A 13229-nucleotide genomic window follows, 5' to 3' on the forward strand; every position below is an offset into this window, starting at 1 on the left:
TACAGCAAGTTTAAGGTCAGCCTGGGAAACCTGAGACACTGACCCAAAAAGAAAATCACAATAGCCGTGTTACTGTCTTAAGGAAGCATTTACATCTGTGTCTGGATGATCACTGCGGCATTTCTGGGAATCTAAACTTGTTCCTAAGTGAGAAGATAAGTTCAAAAATCAGTATTGGCTGGCCTAGAGCTCACCGTGGAGACCAGGCTGACCTCAGACTCACAGAGATCTGCCTGCCTCTGCCTAACTGTTGGTATCTAGAGACCGCGCCACTGTACTTGGCAATGTGTTTAGCGAGAGAAGAGTTAGAGGGAGCGTGGTGCTTTCCAGATATGTCCTCGTGGAGTCAGCTTAGCAAGCACCAGCGTGTGAATCCCACTCCGCCATGTGCCGCCCTGTGGCCTCTGCGATTTTATTCTATCTGGGTAAATAAAAATGAAGGTAGATCTCATCTCAAGTCAGTGCGACTGGAGCAATGTCTAGCATGAGCTAACGGCCTAACGAATGTGGGTCTTTCTTACTAAAGTTTCACTGAGTTCAGTCTACAGTCCATGAGGCAAATAAACACAAACTATCTCTTTAAATGTTTCTCAGGTAGGAAACCAAATGAATCAAGCCCCTTGCATTTTCAGACGTCACATTCTTTGACTCAAAATATACCCCAGAGCCAGCAAGATGGGTCCTTGGAGTAGAGACATCTGCCCCCAGCCTGATGACCTGAGTCTGATTCCTAGGACCCACATGGTGGAAGCAGAGAAGCAACTGCAAGATGTCCTCTGACCTCTGCACCACGTCAGACATAGTTGCTCCATATGTATGTATGTATCCATCCATCCATCCAACCATCCATCCATCCATCCATCCATCCATCCATCCATCCACTCACCCACCCGCCCACCTATCTACCTATCTCTAATAAATGTAAAACAGCAACAGTAAGAGCGATACAACATGTTCCGCCTGTTATGGTTTAAATTTGAGGTGTTCCCCTAAGCCTGTGTCTTGAAGTCTAGGTATTCAGGTGGTGCTGTTGGGGAGGGGCTTAGCTGGAGAAAGCAGCTCCTTGTCATCTGCCCTACTGTGGTCCTCTCTCTGCTTCTTGTCCACAGTGACCAGAACAGCCTCTATTGCATGACCCTACTGCCGGTCTGTTCTTACCCACCGCAGGTCCAGAAGCAGAGGAGCCGAGGACAATGGATGGAGACCCCCCCAGAATCATGTGACAAAATGAAGAATTTCTCCTTCTAAGTTGTTGGTTTCAGATATTTAGTCTCTACAACAGAAATCTGATACAGCCTATGACTTCCTCCATTCTCTCCTATCCCAGCGTGTCTATTGCTAACAGGAACCTTAAATAAGAAAGAAATGTATGACAGGTAGCAATTCAAGTGATCTTTGTGGTCCGCCTCTGTCACCGCCATCTTGTGGTGTGGGTGCCGTGTGGGAAGCAGAGCTGGAGGGCATCACCATTCTGTTTCTTCTGCTGGAAGCAGCGCTGCCAGTCCAGGCCAGGCCCAGAACGCAGAAGGATTCCTCAGGGCCAAAGATCATCGTGTATCATAAAATCTGTTGGGCATTGAATGTGTTGAGAAAAAGTTGTCCCTGAACACCGCGGGAAAATCAAGAGTAAGGTGGTTGGCCAGCTCCAAGTGGACATCGCAGACAAGAGCGTTGCATCACAGCCCAGCCCACCTACGACTTACTTTCTCATGCTCTTCTCTGCAGCTTTGCAGCTGAGCTCCCTGCCCTAACTTTCTATGAACACTCAGAAAGAACACCCAGTCTCCTTGAGAGCCTTTCTGAAGGTCCTTACTGTGGTCTGGCCTCCAAACAGCCTCATCCGGTCAGTACCCACAAGCCACCTGTGTCTTTTACGAAGTCAAAACTGATTAAGATAAAATGAAACCTACACTTTCCAAACTCCTTTGCAGCTGGATGTGGCCATGTAACTCAGTGCTGCTCAGGAATCTGGGCAGAAGTGACATTGCTTTTGGTTTGCACTCCAGAGAGGAAGAGAGCCCAGCCTTCCTTGATCTCACTTCCTAGAATGTGGGTGTGGTGGAAAGTTTGGAGTTGTCACCTCGGCCACAGAATAGGGACTATACATTGAGGATGGCAAAATGATGGAAGGCATTCTGGTCCTCCACATACCAAGGTTGAGGTCAGTCCCAAGCCACCTCCCTAGAACTCATCTTCCCCTGAGCACTGTCATGGAGCTAGCTGTCTTTCTGTGCCCTGCCCAATATACATCCTGGACATCCTTCTCCCATGGCTTCTTCTGCTGCGCATGGTACCAGCCCTACTGGTTTCGAATTCTCTTTTTCCTTTGCTTCTCTTCAAAGTAAACTCATGCTCCACTCCATGTTGGTGTGCTGTGACGGTGGCTGGGCAGCTCCATCCCAGCAGTGGGTGCTTGAGGTCTCAGGAGACACTTGGCCACACTGCATTACTGGGAAAGGTGCCGAGCATCCCAGATAGGCTGGTGGCATTGGGGCTCATGAACACAGTGAGACCTAGACCAGTTTTGAAGATCACTGGTCGGTGACAAACCTGAGTGTCTGCTATGGAGCAGACGGGTTGATGGTACTTTCTGGTCTCCATGTGCCTCTGCTGCTTATTGCTTTGCACTGATGTGAAGTGTCATTCTCTGTGTGCCACCCTCAATCCCATTGTCCAGCTGTGTGCCCAGTGCCCAGTCCTGGGGATGTGAGCTGGAGAAGAGAACAAGGGTGGCTTATTACTAAAGATGGGCACTAAACCCCAGGTTTGTCCTAGACAAAGATGCCTTAGGCCATTGGCCCAACCGCACCTGCTGTGGCCTTTGCTTCCAAAGAATTAGAAGAAATTGTCTACCCATACCCCCCCCCCCGACTGGCTTTACATCTCAAGGTCTGCAGCCTTCTTGTGCTCAGAAGCAGTGTGTGTTGATCGTGGAGAATGTTCCCTTTCAGCTTTAGGAATTGCTTTGATCCTAGCCAATATTTCAGGTGATGTCTTCTTTATACCAGGGCTTCCAAAACATCAGATTTTTTTTTGAGAACACAATCTGTTGATTTACTCTGTGGAGCTAGATTTTGCTTGCTTTGTCCTGTACATGGCTCCCAGGGAAGCTCTGTGACTCTTCTATTCTCTATTTAAAAATAAAATGGCCTGGAAGCCAAAAGTCACCTGCATGTGTTGATCCCATTCTGTGAATGCCATTCTGTCAATGATCGAATGGCTGGACTAGCTAGCAAGCGCTGCCTGGCGGGGGCTCAGGTTACAGGGGTCAGTTGATATGACTGAGCTTAACATGAGATGAAGAAAATAGGGGGCTGGAAATGCCAGGGGAGTATGCAGGATATACTCTATAAGAAAAGTATCTATTTTCAATAAAGGTGGGGGGGCCTCTGATCTTGATGTTCAGAGCTTCTGTGCCTCTGTATGAAATGTAATTCCTTGATTTGCAAGTGTGAAAACTCATTTCATTTCCTGCTTCTAGTCAGGGCTATGTCTCAAAGCTCTTGTTTTAAAAAACATATTTCTTAGCTGGGCGGGTATGGTGGTGCACACCTTTAATCCTAGAACTCTGGAGGCAGAGGCACAGGGAATCTCTCTGTGAGTTCCAGGCCAGCCTGGTCTACAGAGTGAGTTCCAGGACAGCCAGGGGTCTCAGGGGTGGGGATGGGGGAGCACGCTTCTTAAGTCAGTTTCAATATCAGTTTCTAGTTGCCCAGAGTAAAAAGATGGGGAAAAATGGTGGGGCCAAGATGGTGAGCTAGGATTTGCCCTCCTGAGAGTCTTCTGTTGTGCTCAATGTATGTCAGATAAAAGGATGCCAATATGGTTTTGGAAACAGCTTCAAGGGTCATTCAGGTGCCTGCCATTGTTTTCTGGGTTTTTTGTTGTTGTTGTTGTTTATCTAGTTTGTATTTTGTTTTTGATACTGCATCTTCCCCCGGCTTGGCATTCACCGAGTAGGCTAAATCTGGATTTCCAGCAAGCCCTTGGACCCACCTGTCTCAGTCTCCCTTGCGGTGAGTTTGCAAGCCGAGCCTCCACATCCAGCTTTGCTTTACCTGGTCCTGGCGATCAGACTCAGATGTATTTGTGAGGCAAACTCTTCACTGACTGAGCTTCTTCCCATGCCTTACAATACTTAATTTTTACCTTAATTAAAACAGGAAAAGGATAAGACAGGAGGGGCTGATGGCAACATTTTTTTCTTTTTTGCCTTTAATAAAATGGACAAAGCAGTGGTGATGGCAGGAAGCGGCCGGGTGGGCGGCCGTGGCTGAGGTCCTGAACCTGCCAGTGGAGGGGGTATGAGGAGGGAATGGCAAGGACTGTGAGCCCCATCCACTGATGCTGGAACTGAGCTGGAAAAGATGGACAGCCCTGGATGCCCAGGCTCTCTGTCCCTGAAGAGGAAGCTGCCTGCCAGTGCCCCTCTGGGCTGGCCGAAGTAATTTCCTTCCTGTGTTGGCTAAGCCATACTGGACTCCAGTGTCTTCCTTAGCATTGACTTGGCCTGAATAGTTTTCAGAGGGGAGAACTGGGGGTGAGGGGAGCCCCCAGCCCGGCTTCCAGGTGTCTCATCTCTCTGAGGCTCCTGGCTGTACTTCAGAATGTTTCTGCGTTGGTCATCTGAGGGCATAGACAGAGGGCCTAACTGTCCTCCTGCCGGCTGAGAGTTCCCAAGGCTTCTGCAGTAGGGGACACGGGGCATTCTGATAGCCGGAGCATGACCTGCCCAGGGCACATTAGAGAATGCACATCTTGTCTCCATTCTACAGTGGAGGAAACAGACTCTGGTCTGACATCTCACAGCTGCTGAGAGGCCTAAAGTCTCCAAGGCAGGCTTTTACTCCCAGATAAAAGAGGGGGAACTTGTTTGTGAACTGATTTTGTCCTGAAGGTGGAATTTCTCTGTGGTCCAGGCCACCAGGAAGAGAGCTCCGAGTGTCAGCCTGGTTTGGGAGGAGAAAGCTCAGCTCCCAGAGACTAGAACTGGCTAGCTGTCATGGCAGCCAGGGAGACAGTTACAAATCTGGAGGTCCAGACTGAGAACTTCAGCTGACAGCTTCTAGTGCTCAGAGCACTAGCTGGAGGATGTGTATGCAAACGCGGGCTTGGATGGTCCTATGAAGGTGTATTACCCTCTGTGCACAAACCATTCCCATTCGGGTACATGGAGTCTGGTGTGTGTGCACCCTCAAGCATCCGGTTTGGTCCCCACACCAAGGTAGACGCTTTTGATTGGCTTTGCGTTCCCACTTCTCGGAGGAGGACCTCCAACCTTTCCCTCAACCAGTGGACCCAGACACTATGCAGCCACCACCCTCTTTAAAAGAAGGTTTTTGCTTGGCACAAGCCAGTTGCTGCGTTTAGAACCGGTGCAGAGCGCCCAGCCACCGGGGAATCCTTCAGAAGACTAGCCCCGCTGCATCCAGCCGCGAGACCTAGGGAGCACATTTTAAAGCGAGTTTTCAAAGCAACCCCTGTAGGCCGCTAAGCTACACAGCGATGGTTGGAGGAATCAGAATCTAAATGCCGGTTCCAAGGTAGTTAGTGTTCTGCCAGGCTGTCTGGCTTCCGAACTCACAAACGGAAATTTCAAGGGCCAATTCGACACACTGCGCATTTGAGCGTAGGGGCTCAGGGTGTTGAAAAGCCGAGTGTCTGCCTGACCTCCGCAAAGGCGACGCCTTTCTGAATTGCTCCCCAGGCTCGGAAAGATCAACCCTTTAGGGGTTGAGGCTTGGGATTCCGGCTATACCGGACCCGCAGCTGTCCTGGCAGTAACGACAGTCCCTAATGAGGAGCCTCCGCAGCTCACCTGCTCTGGCCCTTCCTCCACCCTTGCAACGCGCCCATCCGAGCCCGCTAATTGCAAAAGTCTGTTGGCACAGCCTGTAACCCAGATGGAAGCGTCAGGGACAGATGGGGTCCAAGCACCTAGGGGAAGCACCCAGGAGCTTCCCTAGTGCCTGTTGAGGGGGGCAGCATCAGATTCAAGAGTTCCCCAGTTGGAGCTAAGCCAGTCTGGGGACTGCTGGATCTGGGGTTGGGGACAGGTACGGGTTCTATCCCATACACTCCTGTAGGACAAGCCGGCTGCCTGAGCTTATGAACTGTTTTCCTATGTCATTCACTTGCCCTCACACAGGTCCCTGGCCTGTAATATGGGACAATAGCTCCTCCTCAGAGTTAACTGCGAGAAATCCATGAGTTGACAGACAACACTCTCAGGGCTGTGCCCACTAGCCTTCAATAAATGTGTCCACCTCCTTGTCCAGTCTTTTTATTCATAGCCTGAGCTGCCAGCTCAGCTCTGGGTCCTAACTGCACCCTTCTTCATTAACCTGCAGCCAGACAGTGCAGCCATATGGCAATAACTCGGCCCCTGGGAGAGAGCTGAGAATTGGTGTGTGTGTGTGTGTGTGTGTGTGTGTGTGTGATCCCTATCTAGTGAGCACCCCCAGAGCTGAGCCTCCTCCCTAACCTCTGCTTAGGATGCCCCTATACTCCGCCAGGGAATGGAGTAATTGCCCTGAGTGGGAGACTGGACTTTTGACCAGTGGTCAAGCTAACTCAGTTCCTCAGCCCTCTCCCCAGTAGTGGGGGCAGATTTAGGAGCATCACTATTTATTCTTTGGGCAGCCAGGCCTGATTCTGGTTCCCATGATAGGTCTGCAGAGATTTGAATGACAGTTGCTCACCCACAAGATGTCTTATGGCCCTTGGTGTATGGCTGTTGGTGAAGGCCTCCTGTGATCCCTTCTGGTACTCTGTGGGGGAGGGAAAGGCTTGACAGAAAATCCACAGTGAGAAAAGGAGTCTATTGGAAGAGGTGGAGGGTGGGGGATTCGCCTACGATGAGCTTGCAGGCTGTATAAAAGTATTTATTTAATACAGTTCACATGAACTTCTATGCTGATCATGCTCTAGCCGGAAACAGACATTTCTCTATCAAAGAGCACATGAGAACATCATATGAGTACATGTTCCAACATAGCACCATAGTTAGACTAGTGGTACAGGCGTGTGGTGCTAGCTACTCGGGAAGCTAAAGAAGGAAGACTGAATGTCCAAAACCTGCCTGGGTTACAAGGCCAGCTTGGGCAACTTAGTAAGAACCTGTCTTAAAATACATAAATAAATAAATAGGACAGCTGTATGCGCATTGCTCATCATTCACAAGTTCAAGCCCACGTACCCAAACTGGGCTACAAACAAGCAAACCTCCAGCATTTTACCCACGAAGGAGAAGGAGCACAGGTCATCAAGGGTGTCCCTGGTACTGCATCTTCCCACAGCCACACGAAAGACCTCGGTCTCGCTGCAGGACACCTCTGGGCCTCTGCAACGTGTTCCTCCACAACCCACGTGATGTGCCAGTTTACTTCACCCTTCTGCTCTCTGTCACTAGGATGTGGAACTCCCGGTGGCATCAGAAGGACTGGCTCAAGCCAGTTCCACCGAGAGTCCTCCAACACTGAGCCCAGAAGGGATATCAGTCCCCATGCTAGGACTTGGGCCCTATGGGCAGAGTGGGGAACACGGGTACTGTGCTTATGTGTGTGTGGGGGGGGGTTGCAGAGGCTAGGGGAGGAACACGGGGTACTGTGCTTGTGGGGGGAGGGGGGGTTGCAGAGGCTAGGGGAGGTGGCTCAGTTCCTCTCCCTGTTGCTCACCGGGCGCTGCCTGCTCCATCGCTAGTGGAGTTCTGGATTTAAGTCTCTCAGATCTCCTGTCTGATGAGTCCTTGGGCCCTGTGACTGAGGGCTGTGGAGTCACGAAGGCCATGAAGAGGGACATGGCTGAGCAGAGGCTGAGGAGCTACTCAGAACTGGAAGAAAAAATGAAATCCTGGATGGAGGTCAAAGAGGTCACTCATGGCCTTCTGGAAACACCCTCAGATCAACAGTGACCTGAGACCTCTGTCCTGACTTTGGGCAGCCTCGGTCCGCCCTGGGTCAGGAGCTACTTGCTACGGTTGGAGGTCTACTGTGTCTCTTGCTGAGCACTTTTCCCAAGGTGTAGGGGGGAGCAGCCAGGAGCTCAGGCCTTCCCACTGCGGAGGACCTAAGATACTTGGGGACTGAGGTGGCAAAGCAGACTGATTTTTTTTTTCCTTGCAAAAATTGTCCTTCTATGCTTAAGACCTGGGCAGGCAAACACCACAAAGTTCCCCATCTCTGCACCACCAGGTTCTTAGCTAGGCTCTGGGGATTTACAACGTCCAGGCATCCTTAGGTGTGGGGGGCAGGGGCTGGACCAAACACCTGGCAAATTTTATTTCAAATGGGAATTCAGAACAAACAGGATTAGACCCTGCTGAGCCCTGACCTTTCTCGGGTACCCACAGATCCTCTCCCTTTCTCTTCTCTGGGTCCCTGTGATTCCCAACGCCCCCTAGCCTTAAGGAGAGAAGGAGGGGGAAGAGGAACAAAGAAGGACAAAAGAAACGGATGAAAAGGAAGAAGAAAGTAGTGGTGGTAGTGATGGTGGTGGTGACGGTGGCTTCTGTGATAAGCGAGGTGGGGCCTGCAACACCCCACCTCCGAGAGCCTGCACTAGCCGACAAGCGTTACTCGCTGGAGATGGGAGAAGCACCTGTGTCAGAGCTATCAGACGGGTCCACGGACGGATCCACCCTCACTTAGGCCTGAGTGAAGGACTCCTGAATGGGCTGGACTTCGAGAACAAAACCGAAACAAAACAAAACAAAAAAGCAGGGAAATCTCTAATTCCAAGTCTAGATAACTTCTGCCGGTGGCCACCAAAGGTGTCATCTGTGAAAGGTCTGCTACCGGGTACCAGGCTGACGTGTCAAAAATCCTGCTCCTGGGCCAGCACTGAGCCAGTTCTGCCTCAAGTTTTATCGGAGAAGCTGAAACTTTAAATTTTTCTGCACAGATTCACTCTTGAAAGTAAAGCCCCACATTTGCAGTGTAGGAGTCTAAGAAACCCGGTGGCCGAGAGAAGACAGAAGTTGCCCGAAAAAAAGTTCCCCGGGCTGCGGGAGTGCGCGAGAAAGCTGCCCTAAGGCCAGTAAGGTTACCGGAACCCTTACTTCGCTGGTGCGTGGGTAGCAAGTATGGAAAGAGGATCAAAGGGTTAGTGAGTCCTCATCCAAACCCCCTGCAGAACTTTTCTGCGCCTGGGGTCCCAACGAGTCCTTTGGCTGAATCCAGGGGCTCAGTGATGGCCAGCGAAGCCTTGGAGCACAAGGAATATAAAACCATAGCAGGAGAGAGCGACGCTAGAGCTCCCACAAGCTCGACAAAGGCTGGGTCCTGGTACGTGAAGGCCCAAAGTTCTGCACTCACGCAAGGAAAATTCATTCTTGAACCTGCTCAATTTTCAGTTGAAGGGAAAAGCAGTTTCCAAGTAGGTGTGAGACATTAAAAAGCACAGAAAGCTGTGGTACATATCAGGAGTATGCGCCCTCTTAAAGAAAACATGTGTTAGGGGAGGGAGTAGTAAAAATCCCCTATCTTTTTCCAAGACTAAGCCAGCAAACCGAGCTACAAATCCGTCCCCAGAGGAATCACGTCCCCCGCGTTTCCTGCCGCCCCCCCACTCTCACACAACCGAAAACACCGACTTACTTTAAATTTTATTTAAAATCTCAACACTCCATCATTTGTTTCGTTTTATGCAACCAAACAAGTAATAAATATTATTTAGCACTTTTTTCTTTACAAAAATAAAACAGGTGATAGATACGACTCTGCAGGGGCCGCGCGGAGAGGTGGGGTGGCAGGAGGCAGACGCCGTGAAGCCTGCGTTGTAGCGCAGCAGGCAGGGGAGTGAGGGAAGGATTTGCCACTTGGGTTAATTGTGGCAAAGGGGGGGGGAAGGACAACACAGAAAGAAAACAGCCGGCTTAGACTCCGGAGGGGCTGGCAGTCACGTGAACAAAGAACCTAGCATCGTGCACTTCATTTATATTATATTTACATACACAAGAAATTATCAAAATCCCAACAGAACCCCCTCCCAAATAACGCAGACGATATTCACAGCGACTTTTTGATGTTACTGTTCTGGCAAGCCCTCAGGTACCTAAAACAGCTGTCCCCAATCGGGTAAGAAACCAAATTACCTTGTGCTTAGAACGGGGGGGGGGCGGTGTGTGTGGTTTCTATTAAAAAATAAGATCTAAAAAGCATCCCATCCCCCCCCATATCGGCAATTTGGATTATTCCGTTCCGCAAGTGCTTCTATAATATCGAGCGACTGTAAAACTTGCTCGCGTGGTCGGAAAAAAGGAACATTCACAGATTTTTTAGGAAACCACAAGTCAACAGGAGAGACAGGACAGAGGGCCACACTTCTGAGACCACACAGTTTCCCCAGTTATGGAAATAGGACACGTCCCTAAGTGCTTCTGGTACCCACGCCAGCGTCAACTAGCTTAGGGCCCTTGGCCCTGGGTCAGGGATGAACCTTGGGAGTGGGGCCCGACGGTGGCTTCCATAGTGCGGCCTCTGGGAGTCTCCTACCTGGCCCGAAATGGGTAAAGGTTGCCAAGTGCCCCTGTGATCTACCTCTTGGCTACAAGCTGCCTAAGCCGAGACCGGGAGTCATTCTGAGCACATGGTAAAGACAGTTTTAGACTCTTCCTAGCGGTGCAGAGTGGGTGTTCCAGTGATGGAGGTACCCGCGAGTTGTGGTCATTTTGTACCGCGGCGTCTCCCAGAGCCACCGAGAGTTCAGTCAAAGAGTTAACCAGGTTCTGGAGCAAGTGCGCCTCGCTCCCTTTTGCTCCAAATGCTCCCATTACTTCCGTTCCCAGATACAGGACTCCCTGTAATCCCCTAGGCCCAGCCCGTAGTCCAGCTCCCCTTCTTGCAACAGAGTTCCGGAGCCCCAGCGCTGGCCAGTCCTGGCTGCTCCACAGCCCTTGGCTCTCCAGAACGCACCCCCGCTGGCCCGCTCACTTGGCGTCGGAGGTGAGGCGCGGCAGGCTGCCGGCGCCCATGGCCGACACGTGGTGGTGCGGCGGTGGCACCTGGCACATGCTGCAGGGGCACGGCATGCCGCCCCAGTGCTGGAAGCCACCGCTGCCACCGCTGCCGCCACCCCCGCCTCCGAGAGGGGCGGCTGTGGCAGCCGACGGAGACTTGAGCAGGCCGTGGGGAGGCCGGATGGATCCCACCGAGGACAGCCCGGAGCCCGGCAGGGAGGCGCTGGACACCGCTGCAGCAGCGGCTGCGGCAGCTGCGGCTGCGGCTGCGGGAGGAAGGATGGGGTGGTGCACGGCGGGGTGGTGCGCGGCGTGCGCTGCGGCTGCGGGGTGGGCTGTGGCGGTGGGTAGTGGCGCCGTGTGTGCCAGGCCGCCACAGGCGGACGGGTGGAAGCCGGCGTGGTGACCGCCATAGATCTCGCTCACCAGTCGCTTCATCTCCTCCAGTGAGTTGGTGAGCATCAGGATGTAGTTTCGCGCCAGCAGCAGCGTGGCGATCTTGGAGAGCTTGCGCACCGATGGGCCGTGTGCGTACGGCATGACCTCCCGCAGGCCGTCCATGGCGATATTGAGGTCGTGCATGCGCTTGCGTTCGCGGCTGTTGATCTTCAGGCGCAACTGCTGCAGCTCGGGCTCAGTCATCTGCTTCTTGTCTTTCTTGGTGGACGACGTGGCCGCAGACGACATGGACGAGGAAGTGCTAGAGGAAGAAGACTTGAAACTGCCGCCGCCCAATTTGTCCCCGGGATGCGCACCCGCAGCGCCCATGGCCCCTCGCAGTTCCGCGCTCAACTCCGGCGGGCAGTCGCTCGGCGTGGACGAGGACACGGTCCCCCCTGTGAAGCCGCTGCTGCTGCCGCCCTTGCTTCGGGCCGGCAGAAAAAGATCATCGGGTTCCGGAGACGACGGGCGGCTAGACACCAGGCTGGCGTCCGAGTCCATGGCCCCAGAAATAATCTCAACTTTCGAAGGCTCCTTCCTTTTTCAACTGTCGGAACTTGAGGAGAGAAGGAAAGAGAGAGAGAGAGAAAGAGAGAGAGAGAGAGAGAGAGAGAGAGAGAGAGAGAGAGAGAGAGAGAGAGAGAGATTTACGGCTCCTGCCTGCACCTCAGCTTCTCAGCATATCCGCAAAGGTGGCTGGTGTCTACCTCGTTGCTGTTTCTGGCCCTCCAGCAGCTCCGGACTCCGCTGAGCTCCTAACAAACCTCCCCTCCCACTTCCCACAATCGCCCACTGGTTACTTTATTTCAGGGAGTCCTGGGTGGCCCTAGGTAAGGGACATTCTAAAGGTTTTGTTTCTTCATTACAGCCTAAAATAAAGGAGGACTTTTCTTTGGGCTGGGGAGCTATCTTATGCTCAAACGCATCCAGCTTATCTCTAGAGCCAGCACGGGGCCCACATTCCTACTGCTGTTTCTGCAGCTCCGCGGGGTCAGCCTGTGGATCTAAGTTCCCGCAACAGGAGTTATTGGTACTGGGGATGCTGCATTGAGTGTCGGCACCAAAGCGGCTATTAGGTATGGCCGATCCGCTGAGGCGGGATCCCGGCCAGCAGGCGAACACCTAAGTGTGCATCCTGAGTCCTAGCGGAGTTGGGGGAAGTCAGTTCTTGGGATCTAGGCTTGGGTAGTTGAGGGGCGGAGACACTTACTGTGAATTCGATTCGTGGTGCTTGCTGCAGGGAATCTGGCTGCTGATGCTGGTGTTGGCTCGGTCTGTAATAAGCATCCACACCTTTCGGGGTTCCGCGGGTTTTTATAGTCGGGTGGAGACAGTGGCGACGGCAGTGGCGGTGGTCCGGGCGGGGGCGGGAACAATGTGCTTTTCCTGGAGGGGCAGCAGCTCCAATGAGCTGGGCCGGCCCGAGGGGCTGCAAAGCTGATGTCACCCGGCTAATTCCGCTCAATGAAACCCGCCCGGCAGGGCACACGCCTCCTCTCAGCGCACAGCCAATGGGCTCCCGCGGTCTAGAGATTCGTGAGGAGGGACGAGAGGAGGGCCCTGGGCAGGGAAAGGAAAGGGCGAGGGAGGAGGAGGGCAAGATGGTTGGGTGATGGTAGTGAGGGTTAGGGGACCCTGGGAGAAAGGGGACGTCTGCAACTTTCTGTAAAAATATAATTACTGTAGCGTCAGGCTGGGGCAAGGAGTGGGGTGGGGACTCCGCAAACTCGTCAACCAACGAATTCAATGTCTTAGGGTGTACCCGGAGGCTGCTTGTCACACCTGGAGTCCTTGATAACTCCCCCATCCTCACCACCGGCGCGCCTCCCCC

The 13229-nt window shown here is 52.6% G+C and overlaps 1 protein-coding gene across 1 annotated transcript; it reads right to left on the reverse strand.

The window, feature by feature from the left end:
- Positions 1-9607: 9607 nt before the first annotated feature.
- Positions 9608-12806, reverse strand: Olig2 (oligodendrocyte transcription factor 2). The gene is made up of 2 exons (XM_057765219.1): positions 12609-12806; positions 9608-11954 (listed from the first exon to the last, which is right to left on the reverse strand). Exon 2 carries the CDS (start codon positions 11897-11899, stop codon positions 10928-10930), a length of 972 nt encoding a protein of 323 aa, XP_057621202.1. The 5' UTR covers positions 11900-11954; positions 12609-12806; the 3' UTR covers positions 9608-10927.
- Positions 12807-13229: the final 423 nt, after the last annotated feature.

The sequence above is a fragment of the Chionomys nivalis genome, chromosome 3, assembly GCF_950005125.1.
Source record: "Chionomys nivalis chromosome 3, mChiNiv1.1, whole genome shotgun sequence".
Classification (NCBI taxonomy): domain Eukaryota; kingdom Metazoa; phylum Chordata; class Mammalia; order Rodentia; family Cricetidae; genus Chionomys; species Chionomys nivalis.